The 27579-nt window shown below is 45.2% G+C and overlaps 1 protein-coding gene across 1 annotated transcript; it reads right to left on the bottom strand.

Moving 5' to 3' along the window:
- Window positions 1-1609: 1609 nt before the first annotated feature.
- On the bottom strand, window positions 1610-27578 carry LOC309519838 (uromodulin-like). Its single transcript, XM_082201066.1, has 5 exons — window positions 27497-27578; window positions 9875-10099; window positions 6993-7149; window positions 5659-5779; window positions 1610-3073 (listed from the first exon to the last, which is right to left on the bottom strand). Exons 1-5 carry the CDS (start codon window positions 27565-27567, stop codon window positions 2922-2924), a joined length of 726 nt encoding a protein of 241 aa, XP_082057192.1. The 5' UTR covers window positions 27568-27578; the 3' UTR covers window positions 1610-2921.
- Window position 27579: the final 1 nt, after the last annotated feature.

Raw genomic sequence — 27579 nt, 5'->3', positions numbered from 1 at the left:
TTCTGGCTTGCCAAGGGCGGGCAGAGAAAGCTGTGTGTGTTGATTGCATTTGTTTGGCATGACTCTTAATGAAGTCACAAGATCCACAGTTTGCAGTAGGCAGCAGTGCCCTCTGAAACAGACCAGCTCTTATACAAGTAAGACAGCAAGGAGGAGAGAGAGAGATACAGTGGTACCTCGGGTTGCATACGCTTCAGGTTACATACGCTTCAGGTTACAGACTCCGCTAACCCAGAAATAGTGCTTCAGGTTAAGAACTTTGCTCCAGGATGAGAACAGAAATCATGCTCCAGCGGTGCAGCAGCAGCAGGAGGCCCCATTAGCTAAAATGGTGCTTCAGGTTAAGAACGGTTTCAGGTTACAGTAAGTACAGACCTCCGGAACGAATTAAGTACTTAACCCGAGGTACCACTGTACAGTACACACACAGAGGCCTCTCCAGTGTGATAATCCTGTCTGGGTGGGGAGATTTTTCTGCCTTCAAGTGAGCTATTTTGGCCCATCTGAAGACCCACAAGTGCTCAAGGCCGTTGAAGGAAGCTCTTGCCCATCCTTCTCTCACTCTGTCTGTTCTACTCCTCACAGTCAAAAATTAAATTGTATGTTTCTTGGGGCAGAGATCTGTTCCCGTTTACTTATTCCTGTACTGTGCTTTGATGGAGATGTATTTCCCAACAAAGAGCGCTTCATAGCAAGGCATTCCTGATCGAACCATGGTTTAGATTTGTTGGAGTATAATGGCCACCGCCATTTCTGCATTTATCCTATTTCAGTCAGTCTCTGACTGTTTCATTCCGTTGACACTGTAAGTTTTTAAATAAATGAATGAATCACTGCATGTGTTGTTATGTGTGCTTCAATAGCGATGTTACTGATTTTGATGCCTTGTGTTTGCCTGCTTTGTAGAAGAGTAGGGTGGTAATGTGTTACATATATACAAATAACTACAAAAGGGTATGATCACCCGGTGCACATTTTCTCAGGAGGTAACCTTGCCTGAGGGAGCATTGGTAGGGATGTTAGGCAGAAACTCCACAAACACATAGAAACCTATGTCAGCACTAGTGTGCAGTGTCTGGGAAGTCCCAGGGTGATCACATGCCACACCTGATTCTCAAATGTCTCCTGCTTAACTCCTTCACTCAGGAATGGAACGGTGTGGTTTATGAAGTTACATAAGAAGGGAAAATCCCCAACCCATCCCAAACAGCTCAACCCTGCAGAAACATCCCAACAAGTAATTAAACTTTTATGAGTCCTGCTGGTCAGTGGCTCACGTTGCTTCATAATCTGACCAGCAGTGAGAAAGGGAATTAATTTCACTTAATTGCACACTTTCTCTCCCTCCCTCTCTCTCACTCTTTCTTTCTTTCTTTCTCTCTCTCTCTCTCTCTCTCTCTCTCTCTCTCTCTCTCTCATCTATCAGACACAGAGCTTAATTACAGAACTGAGAGCTGCCAAATTCCAACATCTGGATGTTCTTTGTCCTGAAAATTCCTCCCCACCCCCAGTTGTAGGTAAGTTAAAAAAAGTTTTTTGTCGGCAAGGAAGAGAACTGTGCACAAGCTCAGAGGAATACTTTATTATTTCACATGTTTTCAGGGTCTAGTACAGAAAGCAGGTTCTATGAATCAAGTTAGTCAAGTTTAGTGACTAGAACTTCAGCTTGAAGTAACCATCTGCCCAAACTTGGCCCCAAATCCCACTTCACAATATCATACTCCTTTTCCTTCGAGGCAGAGAAAAAGCCCAAAATGATGTTAGAGCGCAGAATACCAAACTGAAAAATGAATCAACAGGCATTGTGATGTCAGTGCCAAAGGAGCACTAATCGCCAAATCATTTGGGAATCATAGTTTTCTCTATGTCAACAGATTAAGCAGCCTGACTAGGTGGATGAGGTGAAGGACAAAGGAACCCTAAAAACTGATGCACAAGCTATCAAGGCACTATGATTAATCACATTCAGAAAGCAAATGACTGGGAAGGCAGGGTAGTGGGAGAGATGCAAGGAACCCACTAGTCATTTTTACAGCAGCTAAAGGATTTCTAAAGAATCAACAGCAGAGGTGCAGTTAAGAAACTTTAAACTCTGAACTTGAGTGGTCTTATGCCCACCCCTAGTCAATATGAAATACTTTACTTCCTTTAAAATTAGGCACGTCAGCCCAGCTGCAGTTGGGGGACCCACCAGCCCTGGACTACTGCTGCCCCCCTAGTCCTGTCTAGACAGCACCGCTGCTGATAAACAGGGAACTATCCAGGGAGAAGTCTCGGTTCAGCTCTTCTAACTTCCATGGATCGCAAAGGACCTGTTTGCTTATCCTTTCATTTCCCTCCCCCTCCCTTCAGATCTGTGACCTCTTTCTTGACTTGGACAAATTCCTTCCATATGAATGCAAGCCAACGTTAAGCCAGTAGTTGTAATGCTGCAGCAAATATTGCTAACACAGTAGAGCATGGAAAAAACAGGGATACGGCAGTTAAATCCCAGGAGATAATAACCGTGAAACCCAACAATCTCCTTTCAGGAGGAAGATTCCTGACCCATGTCAACTCTTGGGAATTTCTACTCCCAAATTATTTAGGATTAACGCTGCCAACTAGGCTCTAAAGAAGGGCCCCTCTTTCTTTGCAACCTTGGCTTCTGAACTTCCAGTCTCCAAGGTGGAGACACAACTCACATGGGGTCCATTAGCCCATCAAAACCTTTTCAAGCCAAGCCTTTTCTCTCTTTCAGAATGTGCCGCCCACTCCAGTGACACCTCTGCAGTTCTTAGGTTCTCTCATGAAGAAGGAAGGGAGAGAGAGAAGCAGAGACTTAAAAAGCAAGCAGCAGTGTGTTCCCAATTTACACTGGCGGCAGCGGCAGCAGCATCGAATCATGGCATAGCTACTGGCAGCAGCTAGCACTGAGGGCTTCAAGGAGCTTCCATTCTTTGGGGCTCCAAGGCTGCTGCCATTTTGATTTGGTGCTTCCGATACAACCAGAGAAGTACGACAACAGACGTTAAGACAACAATGCCGGTCGATAAGCCTAGAAGAGCAGGGAGCATCATGGTCATGTCAGATCCTGGAAAGATAAATGGAACGAGAGTTGGGTGGGATTGGCCAATGTTGCAACGTGGTAGTAATTCTTTCCTAGGTGTCCCCCGTATTGCAGACATGTAAATTTAAAATTCCTCACAGGTGAGAACAAAGTGCCACCGGCACTGTGCAAATGTCCAACCCAAGATGCAGGACTGGCAGTGGTAATCCAGGAGCCCATGTGATGGAGAAGCTGAAATCCTGGACACTTGGCCAGCACGAGGAGATATTTATGGGTTTTGTGGGGTCAGCCTGGATGATATCCTTGAATCCCTTCCAGGCCTACAATCCAGTAAGAGTTAGAATCTAGTTGAAGTGGCTGCAGAACCTGCCCAATCAGTCCCTGTGTTAAGGTAATGGCCATTTTGCCTTCATCAGCATCTCAAAGATGTTGCAAGAGCTGCAACAACAGCAATGGTGCTCTCCAGCCTAATGGGCTGGCTTTCCCCCACCGCCCTCACTGAGCTGCAACATAGGAAAACAATAGAGTTGGTGAGTGTAAGATGGAGACACTGAGGCATGTTTTGCTCTGTGCAGCGGCTCCCCTGGGAACCTGGGGGCAAGCAAGATCTGTTGGGGTGTTGTTGCTGTGAGCACCTCCAACCTATCCTCAGGTGACATACATGTGTAAATAAAACCATATACAGTGGTACCTCGGGTTACAGATGCTTCAGGTTACAGACACTTCAGGTTACAGACTCCGCTAACCCAGAAATAGTGCCTCGGGTTAAGAACTTTGTTTCAGGATGAGAAAAGAAATCGCACACCAATAGTGTGGCAGCAGTGGGAGGCCCTATTAGCTAAAGTGGTGCTTCAGGTTAAGAACTGTTTCAGGTTAAGAACGGACATCCAGAACAAATTAAGTTCTTAACCCGAGGTACCACTGTACAGTCGTACCTTGGCTGACGAATGCCTTGCACCTCGAATGTTTTGGATCCCAACCTCCGCAAATCCAGAATTGAGTGCTCCAGTTTGCAAACGTTCTTTTGGAAGCCGAACATCCGACGGGGCTTCCACAGCTGCCAATTGGCTGCAGGAGCTTCCTGCAGAAGTTTCCAAACATTCTGGAAGTCGAACGGACTTCTGGAATGGATTCCGTTCAACTTCCGAGGTACGACTGTATCCCAAAGACACCATATTCTCTGCTGATCTTCTTTCCAAGGAAACCAAACCCTGAGCTTGCCACTCAGAAATTGTGGCGGCATGTAAACAATATTCTGCAGCAGAAAAGGATCAAGAGGGATCAAGAACATTGCTCTCTACCCCACCACTCCTAATGGGCACCAGACACCCCTGAGTGTGTGGGGTTAGTGTGCATGTGTTTGTGAATGAATGTCCTCCCCCCCCCCCAACATTCACTCATTTGTGTGTGTGTCAATCCTTGAATGCTGGCAGAAGAGAAAGAAGGCCATGCTTAGAAATCAGACCCATCATCCCCAAAATAGTAGAACTCAAATCCTGCAGGGCTCACTTTTGCTGAAATATGCATGGGATCAAGCCATAAGAAATGTGGAGCTGGAACAAAAGAACCCAGCCTAAGGCTGTCTGTCCTTTGCTTACGCCCACAGCAGGGGTGCAAAGGTGAGGGGATTAGCTGGATAAGCAAACCTAATTCTAATCCCCGCTTCTCAACCTGTGATGATGTCCCTTCAAGCACTCCTTTTCTGATGACCTTCTTGCAACCCTAGGAAAAGCCAGCAGCTAGTATACTGCTCATATTTATCATTTATAGGGAATGTCTTTTCTCTCTCCTGCTTCAAGAATGCATTGCACATCTCTCTGCACATCCCAGCAATCCTGCAAGAGTTTCACAGGTAGGCAACTGTGGGAGAATTATTTGCCCAAAGTTATCCACCAAACTGATGGCAGAAGTTAGACTTAAATCCATTACCCAGATCCAAGGAGCAAATTCAGCCTTCCTCAACTTGGTGCTCACCAGATATAAGGTAAAGGTAAAGGGACCCCTGACCATTAAGTCCAGTCATGGCCAACTCTGGGGTTGCAGAGCTCATCTCGCTTTATTGGCCAAGGGAGCCAGTGTACAGCTTCCGGGTCATGTGGCCAGCATGACTAAGCCACTTCTGGTGAACCAGAGCAGCACACGGAAACGCCGTTTGCCTTTCCGCCGGAGTGGTACCTATTTATCTACTTGCACTTTGATGTGCTTTTGAACTGCTAGGTTGGCAGGAGCATATTCAGCCTTCCTCAACTTGATGCTCACCAGGTATGTTGGACTGCAACTCCCATCAGACCACCAGTTGGATAGCTCAGCCAGTAGAGCATAAGACTCACAATCTCAGGGTTGTGGGTTCAAGCCCCACGTTGGGCTAAAGATTCCTGCATTGCAGAGGGCTGGACTAAATGATCCTCATGTCCCTTCCAACTCTGTAATTCTATGATATGTCCCAGCAGCAAAGGGATGTGCTGACTAGGGCTGTGATGGAAGTTGTGGTCCAAAACACCTTGGCAGCAGAAGGCTCTAGCCTTCTTGTGCAATTCTCTAGTTGCTACCTGGAAACCTTGAGGCAAGGGGAAGAATGAAGAACACAGGCCACACACACACACACACACCTGTAACTGGTCCAGGTGTAAACTCTACCTGGGTCTTTGGAACCGGTCCGAAGGAGATTATGTTGTGGCGGGTTTGGTAACTGTCCCTGCTGCTTGACTTGGAGAGGGTACTTAAGCAGCTCTGGGAAGGAAATGGAAGGATTATTCAATGTGGAGGCTGCAGCTCAGTTTATTATTATCACATTATTTATCCCTTGAAAGCACAACATTAAAACACCCACACAAATTGGAAAGGGGAAAGAACCACCATTAAGGCTCAGAGTGCAGTAGGGGACCTTGGGGCATCATATTTCAGCAATGCCCTGTGCAATGCCATAATTCAGCACCCCCCCGCCTCTCAAGCTACATTCTAAATACCGTAATAGTTGTGGCTTCCCCTGCAGCCCTGAAGAAAATATTGTAGGGGTCCAGGTAAGCCCTGCCGCACATAGTTGATCACATGGCGTAGTGCACAGACACACTATTTGAATGGGAATGTCCATTATCTTTGTGGGGACCCGGCCCCCTCAAATATTTTATTGTGGGGGGCTGAAGCCCCCACAACTCCTAAGAATTGGCTCCTATGCCCCCAAGAGTCCACACCCTGGGTGACCAAACTGGTCATGCTCCCCTAAATTCTCCTCTGCAGAGATGCAAGGTTCAGCAAAAGGCTTTATTTTTATCCACAGCTTTTTTGGTTTCTCGAATGGCAGTCTGTGGCAGGAGTTGGTTACAGAACAGCAATTGGGGGAAGGGGAGAAACATAACACACTAAATAAAGCAAGAAAATAAGTCAGGGGGGTAATTACTGCCTGATAATTTGGTTTGGATGTCATGTCTAAAAGTGTCTTCCCTTTGTTCCCCAAATCCTGCAGACACTTTTGGAAGGAGAGGCATTCTGGATATGCTCAGAGGTACCCTGTTCTTTTCTGGGCAACCTCCCCAGGGTCACATGTCAGTGGGGGGGGGTGTGAGGTGAGGGCCGGAAGTGAGTGAAGCAGAAAATGCAAATGTTACCTTTGTACAGTAGGCTAGCTTCTTCACACACACACTTACACGCCTGCTTACAGAATCTCAGCACCTTCTTTTTTCTTAATTGTTTAAAACGATCATTGCTAAAAGTCGGCTGCTAGGTAGCATAACAACTGCGTAGACATCAGCTGCTTAGAGAATATTTGCTAAACCTGAGCTGCTACTAAGGCAGCTCAGCTCAGCTCAGATAGATGCCTTAGCTTGCACCCTTGCCAACAAACTAAAAGAGGAGTAAATTACACAGTGCTAATATTTTCTACCCTTACACCTCTTGAAAGACTCTAGCGGCACCCTTTGGTCCTCTGTCTTCTAATGGAGCTCACCTGTTCACATCCAGCGTCGTCACTCAGGCAGACACTGAGTTCACAGTGCAGATAAGCCACAGTGTGGCTCACCATCTGAAAAAGTTGGATGGTGAAGTTGGCTGTTTGGGATTTGCTGTTCTGGAGCACTTGAATATGTGCACATTCCCTCAGTGATCTAGTTGGGGGGCGGGGAGAGAGAGAGAGAGAGAGAGAGAGAGAGAGAGAGAGAGAGAGAGAGAATCACCTGCATAGCGGCTCAATATGTACCAAATCAGCAGATTGGAAATTCACAAAGTGTTGAGAATCCTTAACTGAACAAGGAATTCAAACGATGGACATGCTGTGATGGGCACAGATGCTGCTGAATTTAAAGGTGGTGGTGGGAGAATGAGATATATTTTCGGATGACAAACCTCTCAATATCTTTTTATTAGCTGAGGAATGAAAATCCCATATTCGCGGGTGGCGCTGTGGGTTAAACCACAGAGCCTAGGACTTGCTGATCAGATGGTCAGTGGTTCGAATCCCCGCGACAGGGTCAGCTCCCATTCCTTGGTCCCTGCTCCTGCCAACCTAGCAGTTCGAAAGCACCTCAAAGTGCAAGTAGATAAATAGGTACCACTCCGGCGGGAAGGCAAACGGCGTTTCCGTGTGCTGCTCTGGTTCACCAGAAGCGGCTTAGTCATGCTGGCCACATGACCCGGAAGCTGTATGCCGGCTCCCTCGGCCAATAAAGTGAGCAACCCCAGAGTCGGCCACGACGGGACCTAATGGTCAGGGATTCCTTTACCTTTACCTTATACCTTTGACAGCGGTCTGGATTACATAGATGGTTGGTTCTGAGTTTGTACCGTAACTTGTGATATTCCTACAATTTGCTGATGTGGCACCTGGCCGGATCTGAACAGCCATGCTCTTTCAGCAGTCAGTGGGGTCACTGCCAATGGGGTCTTATTGCATTATGGAATAGAGTGTTTGCCCAGGGCTGGAGAAATCCCTCCTTTTTTAAAAAAAAAGTCAAGGTGATTTTGCTAAGCCGACTCATCCAGATGTTGTGTGGGTTCTCTATGATTCCCTTGATCCTCTTTCGGCTGACAACATGGCAGAAGCGATCCTTCCTGCTGGCAAGCCACCCCTAAGCCTTCACATACAGATAATGACAGTGAAGGAAAGTCACCATGAATTAATGAATTTGTCCTCATGTAGTCGAGGCCAAGGGCAAATGGATTTGCATCTGGCACAAAGATACAGGCGAACAGCCAAAATGACCTTTTGCCACCTATGGATTGGGGGGCGGGGAGGTTCTTGCTAACAGTTGGTACAGGTCCTGAATAAGCTGTTAGGGTTGCAGCAGACAAATCAGCTGTTGGAAGAGGCTGGGAATTTCACGGCTGTTGCACTAAAGGATGTAGATAACAGCCTAATGTTGCAAGCCCAACCCCTCTTACCTGGGAGTAAGACCCACTAATTTCAATAGGACTTACTTCTGGATTGCACGGTCGATCCATTCTGCAACTTTTGACCCCACCCCTAATTTTCCCACCCTTGCTGTTCACCATAATATCCCTGGACCAGATGCAACTACAGTAACAAGTCATCCTAGCGGAAACCCATGCAAGGACTTCCATTAGCGTAATAGGGCGTTCCCAGCGTGTTCTGTGTGTCCCCTGAATTGGTTAGGGATATGTGTGCCTGGGGAACCTTCAGAACAGTACAGTGGTACCTCAGGTTACATACGCTTCAGGTTACATAGGCTTCAGGTTACAGACTCCGCTAACATAGAAATAGTGCTTCAGGTTAAGAACTTTGCTTCAGGATAAGAACAGAAATTGTGCTCCAGCGGGGTGGCAGCAGCAGGAGGCCCCATTAGCTAAAGTGGTGCTTCAGGTTAAGAACAGTTTCAGGTTAAGAACGGACCTCCGGAATGAATTAAGTACTTAACCCGAGGTACCACTGTACAGGGAGACAGGGGAGACCTTTTGTTTTTGGTGCAACCAATAATCATGATGATGTTTGTTTATTTATTTATTTATCTTGTACAACTCTCACAGGATTTAATTTTATACGGCGTCTCATAAATGCAATAAATAAATGAAAGTCCATCTTGTTCCCTTTTCCCAGAAGCATCTGTCTGGCCACTGTCAGAAACATGAAACTGGGTTTGAGGAGTCTTTTCATTTTCTTTCTGATCCTGCAGAGCTTTTCTAATGTGTTTGTGGTGGTGTTGGTGCAACAATCAGGCCAGGCCAAGCATAAACAGGTAAAAGTGAAAAGTCCTCCCCCTGGGCCTCTAACCAATTTGACATGGGAACAATGCCCTCCTGAACTCAGATATGGCTGTCCAGGTAAAGGTAAAGGGCCCCTGGACAGTAAAGTCCAGTCAAAGGCAACTATCGGGTTGCCGTGCTCATCTTACTTTCAGGCCAAGAAATCTGATGTTTGTCCACAGACAGCTTTCCGGGTCATGTGGCCAGCATGACTAAACCACTTCTGGCACAACGGAACACCATGACAGAAACCAGAGCACATGGAAACATTGTTTACCTTCCCACTGCAGTGGTACCTATTTATCTACTTGCACTGGTGAGCTTTCGAACTGCTAAGTTGGCAGAAGCTGGGACAGAGCTCACCCATCGCGGGGATTCGAACCGCCGACCTTCTGACTGGAAAGCCCAAGAGGCTCAGTGGTTTAGACGACAGCGCCACCCGCATTCCTATATGGCTGTCAATTACATCCTGGATATCTAAAGCCAAATCCATGCACTCCCCACCACCACCAAGACGACAGACAGCATCCCTTTCTACAGTCCCTGATGCCCCAGACAAAGGTAGGTTCTGGAGCATCCATTTCCTGCCTCACACCAAGCATCCTTCAGCCTCAAGTTGCTTCCCCACCTGACCTGGGGAAAAGACAGCAGGCAGCCTCTGGACCCACAGGCCTGGCGGTGGGCGTAACGCAGCACGACTTGACGCTCAGAGTCAGGTGGCTTCTGTTGTCCTGCAGAACGATCTGGGCCAGGAAATTGTTAGGGAGAAATGGAGTCTTGCCCATGGCTACAGTCTGTAGGCTCATCTCCACAGTGTAGTTGCCAGAGCCACAGGCATCGTCAGACACAACCGCAAAGCTGAGTGGAGAGAAAGAGAGAGGGAGTGCGAGTGGGGAAGGAGGTGGGGATTATCCCCCCAAATGGAGGCTAAACTACAAATATCCCTTCCAAAGCCCAATTGTTTTCCTTTAACATCTCACTATATAATACATATATGCCTCTGAAGTAACAACAATCCTTCCTGCATCTGATAAAGGGGATGTTAGTCCATTAAAGTTGATGGAACAATAAATCTGCTGGTCTTTCCATGAGGCTCTGAAAGATGCCCTAATTTATTATGAGCAACCACAGATGTTCAATCTCCGTGCTGAATTTCAAAAGGACAAAAAAAAAAAACCCACCAAAAAGAATTGCAAAAGTGAATACACCTCCGCAGCCCAACTGCATCAACACTCTGCTTTTGTAAACTGAAAACGGCGGCAGAACATTGTTAGTTACCACTCCTTGGTTAGGCTGTTAATAATAATAAAAAATCAGGTTATTTGCATATGAAGGGGGGAGGAGGAAATATCTGGGGAAAGAGCATAGCTCAGTATTACAACATCCGCTTTGCAAAATGAATAAATAAATAAAAAGAGCAAAAACAATAATCTTAAATAAAAAATAATCTAAGGAAGCACGGCGGGTGGGTGGGGGCTAATGAGAAGCGAATATGCTCAATCGCCGAGGAATGTTGGACATGGAAAAGAAAATAGAAAATCAAGTGAGGATGGAATGAAATAACCCCGAGGACATGGTTGTCTGGCACTTTGAACAGAGGCATCCTGTTAATGGGTAAGGAGGACACACTGCCACATTTTGTTGCAGTTGCCACTTGTAAAATTCTGCTATTACGGCCATTTGGGGTGTGGGGAGGTCTCAGGAATGAAACAGAAAAGCTATCAGTATATTGTGAAAATGAAATAAACTGCAGTCCTGGCAGTTGAAGTTCCATCATTTGAACAGTTATAAAAAGTAAGGTAAAAAAAGGTAAAGGACCCCTGGATGGCTACATCCAGTCAAAGGCGATTATGGGGTTTGTGACGCTCATCTCGCTTTCAGGCCGAGGGAGCCAGCATTTGTTCACAGACAGCTTTCTGGGTCATGTGGCCAGCAAGACTAAACCGCTTCTGGCGCAATGGAACACCATGACAGAAACCAGAGCACACGGAAATGCCGTTTACCTTCCTGCCACAGCCATACCTATTTATCTACTTGCACTGGTGTGCTTTCGAACTGCTAGGTTGGCAGGAGCTGGGACAGAGCAACGGGAGCTCACTCTGTCGCGGGGATTCGAACCGCCAACCTTCTGACCTGCAAGCCCAAGAGGCTCAGTGGTTTAGACCACAGCGCCACCCGCATCCCTCACTGGAGCAGTGGGGGGTTCTTTGCAGTTTATGATATCTGAAGGGAGCTTGTAGATGCCTTGTCTAGAGGCAGTATTCGCTAAGCAAGGCCCCCTGCCCAGTCACCACTCACCTTGCTTCCACAAGTGAGGCCATCCAAAGCAAGGCCTCAGTTCCTGATCTTAAGCACCAAACAGCTCATTTAACAGAAAGCTGTCCCGATTCATAAATAATCTTAATTTTGCATGTTCTACAGCATTGAAATGACTGCCTCTCACTTGAGGCTATCCTTACCCACCTTGGTGCCCTCTAAATGTTCTAGACTACAAGTCCCATGGACTACTAAATGTTCTGGACTACAATGGCTGCAGTCCATAAATATTTGGAGGAAGGGGAAGGCTTCCAATAGCCCCAGCTCCAAATAGTTACCCATCCATGAAAACATCATCTGAGCGCATCACTCTCTGGTGGTGTGCTGTCCAATCTGACAGAGTCGAATTGGGGTCCCATGGTGGCAAATCAGCTACTGAGTCTTCTCTTCCTCCTCCTCCAGTAGAATCACTTGTGATGGGAACTTGCTCTTCAGAGGTGTGTGAATTAAATCCTCTACTGGTGCTGGTAGCATCTGCAGAAAAGTCTCCACCAGCCTTCATACCAGGTGTATCTGAAAGGCTCCCCGGGGTCAGTTGGACTTGAGCTGCAGAACTTAGGAATATCTCAGAGATGCCCGGTGGAAGACTTTGCAAATGGGATGCCTGGTTTAGAAGACTACCAACAAGTCCATCAGCAGCAATGCTGGGAAATAAGGTGGTCATTAGAAATGCTGGTGCATTAAGAGCTGTAGAAAACACTGAGATTGGCAAGGAAGAAGCAGCCTCCTCCTCCTGTCCCTGTTCATCACCTGCCAACCTGGGCCTTTCGGGGTAGTCAGCTTCTAAACTTGCTGGCTGAGGTTGCAAGTGAGATGCAACCAGGAACTGATCTCCAGTCCCAGCATTCTTGTTTCTCCTGTGTTTAAGAAACCTGCCCTTGCTTGCTGATGGTGAGGAAACTACCATTTCAGTTGTTCCACCTACACTAGGCTGTAGCCTGTAGGAGTCGGTCTGCAGTGTTTCCAAAATCAGTGCTTCTTCACCCACAAGTGACGGAGTCACATCTTTAAGAGTAGAATTTGGTGCAAATGAATGAACAGGGTGCAGAGGTGACTTATGGACCTCCTTTTGATGATCTGCAGATCCTGCAGCATAGTATGATGATGATGATGATGATGGGGAGGAGGAGGTTAATCTGAAATCTGTGGCAACCAGTGAAGCAGATGAATGCCCAGAATCTGTGCCACGCATGGTTGATATCAAGCTAGTTGCTTTGGTTTGCTTGTAAGTTTCAATATCTGTCAAAGTCTTGGTTTCTACAGCACTCAGCACTGGTTCCAGCTGTTCTGCTGCACTTGCAAGAGAGACCCTTCCCCTGAGCGTTACAGTGGTTGGATTGTATTCCATAACCAATTTGGCAGAATAGGAATGTGTTGTTACCTGGGAAGGAACATCGGCAGATGGTCTAGAATGTGTCTGATGATTCAGGATGTCCTCAGGATGTTTTCCAGGCAGAGTCATTTGCATCAGAGCATCTGCTGAGAACAGAGAAGACAAAGATGGTGTCTCCAGGCTCTCATCTGTCCTGGGGGCCTTGGATGGGATGTGATGGGAATCAGAAGGCTTGTGGAAGGTAGTGTTCGTATGATAGGAAGATGTTTCATTTGCCACAAGAAATGCTTCTGCATAGGGGTTATTTAAGGCTGCAGCTTCTTTGTGCTCTTTTCCAGTTGAGGACGTTGGAAAAGTTGACACCGCGTTGGGTACATAATGAACTTTAGAAGGAGTCTTTCCAAAGTGTTCATTGATTAAGGAGCCGCGTGATGCTGAGCTTGAAGGTGCAAGATGTTGGCCCACTTCTAATGGCAGTTTCGTGTTCTTAGCTGAAGATGCACTCAAGGACTCTTCAGAGTTCTTACTGATGTGGGTAATGGGGCTCACTGAACCATATGGATGCTCTTCAGTGTGAAGCATTACTGTTGAGCTCAGCAGTGGGGGGTTACTTGCAGCCTGAAGGGAGCTTGTTGGCACCTGAGAGGCAGAGGGTTCTGTCAAGGAGGACCGAGAGGAAGCCTTGTCAAGGGTGCTCAGCAGTTCAGTTGTGAGTGATAATGCTTTGGGTTGTTGCTGGATAGTCACCATTACTGGTGGAGCAGCTGCGATATGGTTTTTCACAAGCACTCCAGCAGATAACGAAACTGGATTGTCCTCTTCCAGCCTTCCAGCAGACAACTGAAAGTCTTCATTGTGGTCTGTGGTCAGTCCATGCTTTGTCCTAGTGCTACGATCCCTCAACCCATAGAGGAATTGATTGGCTGTTGAAGTGTTGGATCTCACCAGACTGACTCCTGTATGCTTTGGGGAAGCACTGGAGGCTGGCCCAGAAATGACTAGATGATCCATCAAATTAGGAGAATGAGTGTTTGCCCTTGAGGAGTGTCTAAGGGTGGACACAAGAGGACCAATTCCCACCAATCGCTCCTGGATACTACCAGGAGTAACCAAAGCTAGAGCATCCTTGCTGGTGAATGAAAGACTAGCATCATGGCCCACTTCTTCCTCAGTAGGAAGTAGCACATGACCTTTAGGTGCCTCTGGTGGTAAGAAGACAAACACAGGTTTAACCAGAATGACACTGGATGGACTCATTTGTATCAGACTCGAAACCCCTGGATGGGAGAAGCCAAGGGCAGAAGTCAGAACCAGCATTTCCTGCCCACTAGCAATTGGTTCTCCCAAAGTTGGGGTGGTGTTTTGCATAGGCTGTAGGCACACCATGTTTTCAGCATTCTGGACCAAGTGGGACAAATACTGAAGGGAGGGAGACATTCCCAGGATGCCACTAGAGGCAAAAGAGTCAAGAATTCCAATATCTGGCTGACTGAGGTGTTGAAAGAACCCCAAGGAGCTTTGCATGAGATCTTGAGCACCAGCCACCACCAGCATTGGTGTTGTCCTCAGGCTGGTGATGTTTTCCTCCACCTTGTGAGCCAGTGGAAGGGGAATGTTTGTTTTGGTTTGGTGGCTGATAGGGGAAGGTGGACCATCTGAACTAGGAGGACTTCTTGAGGAGACAGGGATAGAAACATCCTGCACAGTTGTCCCTTGAGTGCCAGACTGAGGTGTTGGAAGGCTGGTTTGTGGAGAGTGTTTTCCTTCACTCACTTTCTCAGCAGTGTGAGGAGTAATGGGAAGACCAGGTGCAGCTTGAAGTTGCAAACCAGGATGAATAAATGTGAGTCCACTTGGCATCTGGGTTTCAGCACCTGTAGAGGCTGGTGTTTCTGTTAACAGGGATAAAGCATGGACAAAGGCAGAGGCATTGGATAGTCTTGACTTGAGATGGCCAAGGAAGGTCATTTCAAGTGAAGGGTGCTGGGCTGGGGTAGAGGAATGTGTTTTTGGTGGGTAACTCTCATTTTGGGGTAGGCCCCGCAATTTTCCCAAGGCATCCAAGAACTCATGTTCTATGGGGGCATGGGCAGACACCACTAGCAATTGCAACTCGGTGGGAGAAGAGGCAGAAGACTCTGCTATCTGTGGTTTGGCATCAACAGAGATTGGCAATCCTTGTTCCAATGATGCCTCATTTGTCACTAGCTCAACACGGGCAGATGTGACTGAAAGATGGGACTCATCAATAAAAGAGGCAGGCATTTGCGGCTTGGCATGTGATGGCACATTCGTGCCTGAGATACCCATTTGCAGCTCACCACTAGCATGAGGATGGATGCTCTGTGGCTGCAATGATTGGGCCGGCAGGGAGGGTGCCTTAGTGTAAAAAGAGACGGACGTGTCTGTTGACAGTTTTTGAGAGCTATGGCCAAGGAAAGTGGTGCCTTGGACATTCAGGCCAGCAGCAGATGTGCCTGACACATTTGGTTCAACACGAAAAGGAACAAGTGACCCTGAAGCTGTTGCTCTAGTATGAGTAGAAGCAAAGTTGCCTAGCAGTTGCTGCTGAGCTTGGAACGGCACAGATGCGCCTGACGCTGTTCTCTGTGATTCACTGGGTACAAGAGTTGGCAACACTGACTGCCTGGGCTCAGATTGGGAAGAATCTGCCACAACTGATGTGCTAAATCCAGCATGTGGAAAGGCAGAAGTCGAAGCCACAGTTGATGGTTCTGACTCATGTTCAGCAGAAGAAGGAGAAACAAGTGAAACAGGTCTCTTTTGCCCATCATGGGTGCCATGAGTCTCTGGCTTGGTGTGAGCAGATGTATCCAATGATTCTGACTCACTAAGAGATGGAACAAGAGCACTGGGAGATGGTCGCTCTCCATAGACTGTTGAAAACGTGTTGGGCAGTTGAGATTTGGATGTGCCTTGCATAATGTAACCAACAGGGGCAGACACAGTGTCTGATGGCGATGCAACAGTGGAAGAGATACCCATGCTTGACATTGTAGGTCCAGAACGAGCTGCTGTTGGGTGGGCTAGCTGAGGCATGTCATGCATGCTTACCTGTGGCTTGTCATCAACCAGGAAAGGAATGTCCAGTGGTTGTGCAATGGAGTGGAGTGGGAGAGATGACTTTGGCCAGCCCTCAAGAGTGGTTTCTTGCAGACTAGGGGCAGCCTGCGTTCTTCTTGGCTCACCAACAGCTTGAGAAAGCCTGACATGGGAAGTCTGGGAGGCTGTCTGATGATCAGTCTCATGGTGCAAAATTAAGCCGTCTTGAAGATGCTCCTCTGATTCATCAGATGTTCCTGATTTACTGAATAAGGAAAACTGGGGCACAAAGAGAAGTTTGGGCAGAACACTTTGGCTGGTGTTCATTGGCCTGGCAGAGTGTGGTGGGGATTCTGAAGAGAGGGTGTTTGAAGTCAACAACAATGAGGAAGAGAGGGTGTTACTTTGAGAAGCAGTTAGACGTGCAGGGTTTTCAGCCATTCTAAACTCAATGGTTTCATCTTCCAACACCATCTCTCTATATGGAGAGGAAGCCGAGGAGGAAGGCTGCATCAACTCTGTCCTGGGAATGATTGTCATTTTCTCTTCTGAAAAAGACTGATGGAAGAGAACTGTGGAGCTCCCCTTAAGGGATAGACTCTGTGTCTGCTCCAGGAGATCTGGAGTGCTGCCAACAACTGAAGTTCTCATTTCCAACTGGGTTTGTTGATGCTCAGCTTGGGTCCATTGGCTAGCTTTGGGGATCAATGTTAACAATTTATCCATCCCTTTCTTGGCAGGGGTCTGCATGGTTTCTGCAGGGTATCCTTCAGTGTCTGTTCTGTTCTCAGTGAAAGCAAAGGTAGTGGCTGCCACTACAGAAGGGTTGATAGACAACTCTACCCTCTGCCCAGCGCTTCCTGAGGGCTCTGAATCAGGCAGCACAGTTGCAATCACACCCATTGCTACTACCTTACTGGAGTTGGAGGCAGGCTGCTTCAGAGTCATGCTGAGCTCCTGAGATGTCGACTCCGCTTTTCCTTCTTCCCTAGACAGGGGTGTTACCAGCCGTTCCAGCAGGGGACTGAAGGATGTTGCTTTTGACTTTGGCATGCTTGTGGTAAACAAGGACTGGCTGGTGATGGGAGCTATGTTTTGGGGATCCAAAACAGCTCCATCCAAGAACTGTTTCAGGCTTGCAGGCTTTCTAACAAGAACAGGAAGTGTCTGGCCTCCATCTTCTGAGGTTGCTTCCACCTCCGTTCCACTGACTTCATGAAAACGAGAAACATCCTGATTAGCAAGGTCTGATGTCAAGCTGTCAAACCGAAGTGTCACTTTTTCTGTGTCATCTTCAGTCCTTGAAATCTTGGCTGTCACCAGGCCGTCACCAAGAAAGCTTCTGTCTGCAGAGGGACTGGACCAAAGTTCACTCCTGGAGGCACCTAAAAACCCTTTAAAAATCATACCAAAAGAGGAAGAAAAAGGCAGTGTGTTAAAGCAGTTTGTTGCATTTGTTTGCTATAATCAGTCTGGGGGGGAAGAAAAAGCAGTTTTTAAACCTCTGTCCTCTGTAGGGATGAGTCTGCTGCACTTCTTCTTCAAAACAAATTAAACTGGTGGGATTGCAGCTTGCAGCTTCTCCTGGAGTTTCTTTGAAATGTAAAGGCAACTAGGGAGGGCTGAAATTTCAGGATGATTTAGTTTCCTTTAGTGCAGCGCAGTTTTAGTATTGAATATTTATATTCTACTTTTTTTTAATTTGCTGGTGTGTAGATCAGAGTATCCATACACATGGTGGATGCAAACGGACAGTGGATTTTAGCTGTGTTTTGCCCCCAATTCCACTTGGATAACTTTTTGACCAAGCCGTTTATACATGTTCTAAACAAACCAACAAACAAACACAGTCTCTGACTTCCAGGCTGAATTTACACTTCTTGTAAGGCACCCAGAGGAGCATCAGAGCCAATGCCGTCTGTGGCTGGGCTCCAGTGACACCACTGCTGTGTTCCTTCTCTGCAAACCAGGAAACACCAAACCCTCTGCTTGGAGAGTGCCATCTAGGCTGCAGCATCAGCCTGCCTGGGCATCCGATCACCTGACTATTGAGGGCCAATCCCAGGCCACCAGACTCAGACTTGCTCCTGAGTCCAAGCAATTTATCTCTAGCCTTCCCTGCTTGCCTTTACATTTCAAAGAAACTCCAGGAGAAGGTGCAAGATTCAATCCCACCAACTAAATTTGTTTAAAAGAAGAAGCGCAGTGTGTTAAAGCAGTTTGTTGCATTTGTTTGCTATAATCAGTCGGGGGCAAAGAAAAGCAGTTTTTAAACCTCTATCATCTGTAATAATGGCTCTGCTCCCCTGCCCTCTTTCGGATCACCCAACTGCTCCTGTCTCACTTGGACAGACCATCAGCACCCTCCCCTCTTCCCTCCAGGACCCAGAACCTGATCGACTGGATAACAAATGGCAACCCACAAAGGCTTTAGTGTTCATGCACGTTCCTGTGCATGGATGTGCATGAGACAAGATGCATCCATCATTGTCTTTGTCGTTATCCATTTTGTCTCATTTTCTTACGCACCTATACATATGTATATCACAATAGGTGCATTCTTTTTATTCTTTGCATGATTGGACCAATGGAACATACAACTGATATTTTATATGAATTGTGTGACTTCATTGTATTGTATTGTATTGTATTGTATTGTATTGTATTGTATTGTATTGTATTGTATTGTATTGTATTGTATTGTATTGTATTGTATTGTATTGTATTGTATTGTATTGTTGGATTATGCAATATTATAAATTAAAGCTGAAATACTTTAAATAAATAAAAATGATGTATCCATTTGTCACTCACTCTAAGATTATATGTTTAGAGATCCTGGTGTGTAAGTGTGTGTGGCAGGTAACCTCTGAAGATTGCCAAACCTAGTAAATGTAGCTCACATTTTTAACAAGGCATCACCTAAAGGAAAAACTGGGGAGAAAACTCAGGCTGTGGTTCACCAGAAAACAGATTGCGGGTAAATAGAGGCAGCTGGAATGAATGGCTATGTAAAAACAGTCATTGATGAACCTACCCACACCCAATGAATTTAACATATTCTTATGTAAGCAACTGGTGCCAAACTAAGTCTTGTTAATACAACTCTCCAATTGGCAGGGCCCCAACCGATCATCACAACAATCCCAGTAATATTTCCCCAGTAGTAGCACACAACTGAATGACAGGTTCCTTCACTCAAAATTGATCTTGATAAAAACTACCCCAGTAAATCCTCATAAATGCCAATGCTCCTGTTGAAGAGATTTCTCTGCACAATGTCAGAGGCCCAAAGTGGCTGTGAGTCTGGTTTAAGTGGGAACATAAAGTTGGCTTACAGCTGCTTTGTTTCATCAGCCAAGTCCAAAACAAACCACACATAAAGTGATACCTATCCCCCTGAGATCTCCAAATCAAAATCAAGCATTATTTTAAATTTCTGGACCATCTTTTTAACCACCTCTCTTTCCCTCCCATATCACACATCTGCTACTGTAGCAGCTGTTGACATCCCCAAGGTCTTCATTGAGCCTCATGATTAGAAGGTTAAACTCTGCTGCGCGAAAAAGCGCATCAGTGCATTTTGCCAAGGCTTCACATTTGTGCTCCCAGAAATCCAGGTGTATGCCGTTAGCAGGGACAAGTGGAATATGTGCACTTTGCAAAAATGTAAACAGTGTTCAAGCGGTGACTTCTGAGATCAGCAAATCTGCTAGCTGTCTCACCCTGTGGGACACAGAGAACATGCTACAGCGGAGATCAAGATCAGGAGTTCAAGTCAAGAGGGCAGAAAACTGTTGGAGAAAATTAGCACTGCATCTGCTAATTGCAAACACACAAGGCAAATGAACGCTCCACAGATGGCTGAATGGATGAATATCATGTTGTATATAATAATAGCAAATTCAAGCGCTGAGTTGTGACAGTTATGTAGCTGAAATAAGCCTACAGAGAAACAAGAAGTGAGGCATGGACAAGTATGTTCATTTCAGTTTCTCTGTTTCTTTTTTCCAATCTTGAGTTCAGTTCTCCCCATTTCTGCACCAGTTTGTAACTTTTAACGAGAAAACTGCATTAAAATCTGCACGTGTTTTTCTGCATGTCCACTAACATGCACATTTCAGTACATATTTACCTAGTATATGCTTTGCAAGCAATGTTTCCCCTAATGAGAAACATATTTGTAATTTCTTCTAATGTATACCGTTTCATGTGCATCTTTTGCTAACCTACACATTTTCGTATGCATTCCTTGGTTGCGGAAGTGCATTGGCAAATTTGGAGATGTTGCAAATTTTGAAGGTTCTTATTAAAACAAATTTCTCCACCGCTCTTACTCACCAGCCAGTCTCAGTAGCCCTGCCACCACCAGCAAGGAAGTGGGGAAGCTGCTGTCCATCTTTCTGCTTCAAACTGAACACAAGAGCCCTTGAAGCACTGGAAGGGACCTTGCTCACACCATGGGCAGAAAATGCTGCGACGCATTTGCAATGAAGCATTTGCAAACCTCGCTTTACAGGTGAGCAGTCTTGAATTACATACTTTATAAAAAAAAAGTCTTTAGGCCAGACAGCAGCCAATTGCAAAAGGGCGAGGGAGAGAAGTCCAGCCAATTGGAAGGTACTGATTAAGAAAAGAGGTGAAAGCGATGACACAAACCAAGGCTGTGTGTGCTCGATTTATTCCTCTCTGCTTTGAGATTTCGGTTGGCTTAGATGACAGAGAGAGTTGGCTAAGAAGACGGCTTTATGAAATGCGGTTCTCTTTGGCAAAGCCTGGTTTACAAACAGGGGCATTGTTAGGGGGTGGGTCAGGGGGCCTGAGTGCCAGGTCTCCTGCCCCTCCCTCCCTGAATAAACTTTTTTTAAAAAAATGACCTTGCTTATAGGGTGGTTGGGTGCTCTCCAAAGCACAATGTCAGTGCAGCAACTCCCACCCACCATGTAATTGACTTTCCAGTCTGGGCAAAGATTATGTTGATCTGTGGTTGCTGGACAGGCTTAACTCTTCTGTTACTACATTGGCCTGGAGTGGTCAAATGACACATTGAATAATAATAATAATAATAATAATAATAATAATAATATTGCAGCATGTTTTTCAGTACTTGTGAATTGTGAAATTATTTTTCCCCCAGTTTTTTATTGGTAGATTTAGATCTCTTAGTTGGATGGATAGCTTAAAATGAAGTGATTACATTGCTATTTTGATTTCATTGCTCTAACTGGTTTTTATTATATATTTTTATTATATTTTGTGTGCTACTTTGGCAAGGACACATTTTGAAATGGTTGTTGTTGTTTAGTCGTTTAGTCATGCCCGACTCTTCATGACCCCATCTGGTTCAGCTCTGGCTTGGGCGATCTGGGCTCCAAAAAAACCCTTAATGACTTTTCGGATTTTTACCTCTTGGACTATGGCAACCCTACTTTACAACATTTTGAAGCCAGGCTATCAGATTGTTTGTGCAGGCTGTCAGATTGTTTGTGCTGCATCAGAAAACTGGTTCTCCACACAGGGCAAAGAGTGTGAGATCTTCACGAGAAGGCCTTGCCTTACACCAGGCAAGTGTAAAATTGATTAACTTGAAATATTTTCTTTTTTTAACCGTTCTAGTAAAAAGCCATAAAGCAGCAACAAATACAAAATGCAATTAATGAAATCAGTAGCATACCATGCCCCACTTCAGTGCAAACCAAAAAAATACCAGGGACAGTTAAAACTACAGTTCATGAAATGTAGACCAGTGTAAAGCGAGTTGAAACTTTCAGGTCTTTGAGACCCAATTAAATATGGGCAGAAGGGACTCTGGAACTTAAAAGGCAGAGATTTGTAACCAACAGTAGTCTGGCCCTAAAACAGCACAGGTCTGTCAGTTTTCATTGGTCTGGACAAGATTCAGGTCCTTTGTTGTGAATTCATACCAGGGTAGCATTTTTGGTGCCTGTCCTGGTACCCACAAGCAATTTCTCGGAAGAAATATTTCTTCTATGTTTTCTTACTCATAAACAGGCAGTGGCAAGGCTGTATTCAGTTCTCTGAGCAGTCTAAGACTCAATTAGAAGCATTACAGTTAACCTTGGCTGTGAACCGCACACATAATTTTGAAAGATCTATGGCTAAGCCAGCTGTGCCTGCCTTTCTTATAAAGACATGAAACAGATCTCGTTGAATGAAGTCATCATAACCTCATTGCCACCAAAGACAAGGGTGGATGGAAACAAATGCATTTAGCCCTGCGACCTACAGCTTCTGTGTTATGTATTCTGTATTATGTAGAAAATCCCATACTGGGTGGAAAGGAAGAAGCATCATTTAAAAGGATGTGTCAGTATTTATTACCAAGCAGGACAGCCTACATGGAGTTGGTACATGGTTGCGGGTGGTGCTGTGGTCTAAACCACTGAGCCTCTTGGAACTTCCTGACAGTAAGAGCTGTTCGACAGTGGAATTTGCTGCCAAGGAGTGTGGTGGAGTCTCCTGCTTTGGAGGTCTTTAAGCAGAGGCTTGACAACCATATGTCAGGAGTTCTCTGATGGTGTTTCCTGCTTGGCAGGGGGTTGGACTCGATGGCCCTTGTGGTCTATTCCAACTCTATGATTCTATGATTCTTGGGCTTGCTGATCAGAAGGTCGGCGGTTTGAATCCAGGTGAAGGGGTGAGCTCCCATTGCTCTGTCCCAGCTCCTGCCAACCTAGCAGTTCAAAAGCACACCAGTGCAAGTAGATAAATAGGTACCACTGCAATGGGAAAATAAACGGCATTTCCGTGCACTCTGGCTTCCGTCATGGTGTTCTGTGGCTCCAAAAGCGGCTTAGTCTTGCTGGCCACATGACCCAGAAAAGCTGTCTGTGGACAAATGCTGGATTCCTCTGCCTGAAAGCGAGATGAGCACCACAACCCCATAGTTGCCTTTGACTGGACTTAACCGTCCAGGGGCCCTTTACCTTTTACATGGAGTTGACACTTTAGGTTAGGACCCTTCCAAATTTGCTGGCCTGCCACTCCCATCAGCATGGCGAATGGGCAGGGGGATTATGGGAGTTGTAGTGCGGCAACATTTGGAGGGCCACAGGAATAGCTGTCCCATGTAAGAGCTGCCATAGCATTCTCTTCACAAGCTGGTCTCTGTCACAAGGAGCTCAACTGTGGTTATATTTCTGTAAATATTAGACAAATCATTTGGAGTGGAACCACTGCAGTTAAAAAGCCCCAAGTGCCCATCCAGTTAAAACACTAAATTGTATGGTCTCTCTGAGATAGGCTACATTCAATGAGTGTACAATCTGCGTACACTCATGGGTGAGCTGCACACTTGTAGTTACCCACATGTAATGTGCAACAGGTGTACAGGCTGTGTAGATGAGCTTACAAATTAACACATGTACACTCATACACACAAACACTTGTGCATGTGTAGACAGCTTGTACCTATGTTCACTGTAATGTGTGAACAAGTCAAATAAGAGGTGTGCAGGGCAGAAGGAGAGTCAAGCGTAGATTGTGAAAAAACTACCGTATTTTTCTCTCTATAAGACGCACCAGACCACAAGACGCACCTAGTTTTTGGAGGAGGAAAACAAGAAAAAAATAATTCTGAATCTCAGAAGCCAGAACAGCAAGAAGGATCACTGCGCAGTGAAAGCAGCGATCCCTCTTGCAGTTCTGGCTTCTTGGATAGCTGTGCAGCCTGCATTCGCTTCATAAGACGCACACACATTTCCCCTTACTTTTTAGGAGGGAAAAAGTGAGTCTTATCGAGCAAAAAATATGGTAAATGCTAGGACCTCAGAATTACCTTGATGGACCAGAACCAGCTCAATCCATGCAATATTCTGTTTCTAAAAGCAGTCAACAAACAACATGGAAAAAGTGGGGATGGGATACTTTGTAGGAGCTGTAAATACAGTGTTAGGAGAGCGTGCAAACTGTAGTTGTTTTGTTATTTATTTTTATTCTTACATGATGGACCCCCCCCCCCCGATGGTTTTCAGAAAGGCAGTATGAAAATATTTGAGAGAAAAATGTGCTTAAAATAACTTTTATAAAGAAACCAGAAGCTTTCTTATTAGGAATTGTAGGTACCAAGATCCCAAAGGAGCAGAAAAGACTTTTCATGTATGCTACGACTGCCGCACGGATGCTACTAGCTCAGAGATGTAAAGAAGATAAAGTCCTTACCAGAGAAGAATGGCAAATTAAGCTGTTGGAGTACGTCAAAATGGCAAAACTGACAGGAAGGCTCAGGAACCAAGAAGACAAAAACTTCAAGAAAGAATTGGAAAGATTTATAATTTATTTAGGAGACCACTGTAAGCAAATGAAAACATTAGCAGGATTCTAATAATACTTGTAATGAAACAAATACTATGGACAATATGGAGAGATTTAAAATATGGATGAAATAATATGCAGTTGAAAATGTTGACAATAGGATGTGAGGGGTGGGAAATCTGGAGATTCAGAGGGATCTCTAAATATGAATATGTATTCGGTATTTTACACTTGTAAAATCTAATAAAACTTATTTCAAAAATAAAATAAAGGCAACAAGAAAACGAGGCAGGGGGGATGTTTTAGAAAAAAACAAAGCTCTGCCACTGTGCGAGAGACAGAGCTTCTCTCTCTTTTCCTGTGTCTATATCATAATAGCAAAATCAGATATATTAACAGATGTTATTTGCCCTCACAATGAAAGAACTGTCACTGCAAACAGCAAGGTGCTGCTGATGGTGCCAAACTAGGCTATCACATAGCTTCTTGGTCTGCTCTCCTGAAAGATGGTGCCTCCCCCAGTTCAGCAGAACTTTCTGTAGCTTTGGGAAGGTGCCATCAACAGCCTCCAGTGCCTGGAACTTTCAGAGCCAGCAGCTGTTGAAAGTACTGGGGAGACTGCAGGCATTTATAAAAAGTCTTCTCCCCTGGGCTCTTGTTATTGCTGGCGGGGCTGGTGGTGGTGGTGTTCTTCAGAATCCTTTTTCTAGTCCCACAGATCTCCCTGCTACCATTACTGTGGCTTTTGCTTTCTGGAGTAAATAGTATCTATGGGATGAACAACGAGCCCAAGGACTACTTCTTAACCTGTGAAATTATTATTATTATTACTACTACTACGGTTATTATTTATTACGTTCTTATAGGCCGGTTGTGTGAGGCTACAAAACAACAAGAAACGCTCTTTTCGAAAGCTTTCTCTTCATACCAGCCATGGTCAACTCAGGCGACAGAAAAATAGTCTCTGTTCTTACTATTATATCACAAGCTTTAAGCCTGAATCCTAGCGCTGAAAAAATCAGTTTCTGCACTAAATTCAAAGGAGGCTGGCTCCAAACTTAGCCTCATTAAAGACTTTTGCATGATTCCAAAAGGAGGCTGTGAATGCTTAGCACCTTCTTGATTAAGCAGCTCCGCATTTAGAATCTGCAACTGCCCAGTAAAAAGTTGGAAAGCGATTTTACATCTTTTCCGTTTAAGTCGTGCTGGATTTCTTTAATTCTAGAAAGCCAATCCCAGGGAGTTAGTGTCAAGCTTGGACCTCAGCGCTCACAGTAACACCAATGCACACTTCTGATTTAGTACATCTAAACATAATCCTAACAGCACAATGGATGTCAGCCATCTGCTGTGATCAGCAACTGCAATGGATATTGTCCAAGCAACTCTTGAAATAGTTTGCATATGTGTCTTAGCGGAAGAATTTAATGAGTAACCAGTTTGCCATCTAGTGGTTACAGAAGACCCTGTTCACAATCAAAGGGGCAGAAAAAAGAACAGGAGAACTCTGGATCCATCACTTGACATGGGTGCAGAAGGATCCAGTATGGAGCTTTGCAAACATGAAATAATACCTGTATTGTATAAAGAATGTGTCACAGCTCCAGAATCAATGTTGTAATCTTCTACAGGAGAAGGTAAAATGTGACTTTGAGGGGGAAAGGGCCAACTTTGCTGATCAAGAGGGCCAAGGCATAGTCTGAAACAGCAGCTCTGCTGAAGCAAAGAAGTCCTGGAGGTCTGGTCAATGCCTGGAAGGGGGGGAAAGGAATCAAAGAAGACCTCAAAGATGTACTGAAGATAACATGTTATGGGGCTCCTTCCTCAGAAGCTCCTGACTCTCTTCAACAGATTAACTATAACAAAGCCATCCTGTGACACTATAAAAACATATAAGCATGTTTTAGCTATCACTTGAAGAGATTGAGTCAATGGAGAGAAGAGTCTTCTGATTCATGTGTGGTTAGTGTTGCTATATTTCAGAAAGTGAAAATCCAGACAGAAAAGTTGTTGCATTTTTTTTTAGCAGAATTGTTGAACTTTGGGGGGTGAGGAGCAAAGTTTTTTTTTAGTTTAGAACAGCACTGCTGGCATGGGCAGCCTATATGGGGTGGGTTTGTGCACATCGGCAGGATCAGAGATGTTTGTGTGCATTTTTTAATCAAAATAATGACACTAATAATAACAATGATAATCATCCAGTCTTGTGATACATTAAAGATAAAAAAAAACTTTGTTTTGGCTTATAGTTTTGTGGACTAGAGTCTGCTCCATCAGATGCATGAAGGGTTATCTTCAGAAGAAAGGTTTCGATATACATGAGCATACAGGAAAATGTTGTAAAGGATAGAAACAGAATGCAAAATACAACCTGAGACCTATTCAATTAAAATGTGCAGAATAGAGTGACCACCAAGTGAAGGTGATTAAACCAGTATCCACCAGGGCCCACAACCCAAAGAGACCAACACCATTGTGCTGGTGTTCAGTGTCAAATGAGCAGCAGCCCCTTCCAGCCAGCCATCATATCTGGCTTGGAAGAAAGCCCAACTCACTCCAAACAGCACCTTCCTCTGAAGTGGGGAAGATTAATACACTCATCAGCTGCTCCCAAGAGGACATAATGATATCTAATTTTACATCTGCTGCTTTTGGCATAATAGCCATCTAAAAGTGTCAAGGAGGGAGAAGAGAAGAGCCAATCTGAAATCAAGTAAGATTGCCCTTTACTTTTCTGCTTCTTTTCTCCTCTTCATAGGCTGGCTGCCCATTTTGATTATATTACTGCAACCTGATTAAGCAGCAAAGAAGTACTGAAGCTAAATACGCCAGTCTGGGGGCCAGGTCCACTTCTGACCTTGCAATAGATTTCTGTGTGCATTCAGTGTGTTGCTTGGTCTTTCACAAACAGGAGGTATGTGCTAAGCTGCTGCTGCTGCTGCAAAGGGTCCAATTTACCCTCCACACAGCTCCGCCTCAAATGTCCTCTTTGATTCTTTAAGACTGACAACTGCCCATTTTTGTTAATAACCTTCTATTGTCAATGTCTGTCTAGGACATTTGCATCACCCTCACCTTAAAAAGGAACACATTTACTCATTTTCTTTTTCATGCTCTCTACCTATCTGGGCATGAAAATCGACACCTAAGATAGCTGATTAACACTTGACAAGTGGCTTCTGCAACAAGGAAACCAGTGGCTATTTTAGAACCCTCTTGAAATGGTGCAACTTCTATCATACCAAGAAATTTGCTCATGGAAAGGTTACCTCTTTTTGGAAAGGAGGAAAAAGCCTCTTTCATCCTGGCATGGCCTCAGGTTTTGTATTAACTCAGTCATCCTTCCAATACT

Source organism: Podarcis vaucheri, assembly GCF_965113315.1.
Source record: "Podarcis vaucheri genome assembly, chromosome: 15".
In the NCBI taxonomy this organism is placed as follows: domain Eukaryota; kingdom Metazoa; phylum Chordata; class Lepidosauria; order Squamata; family Lacertidae; genus Podarcis; species Podarcis vaucheri.
The sequence above is the reverse complement of the archived record's forward strand: the minus strand, read 5'-3'. Positions and strand labels throughout refer to the sequence as shown.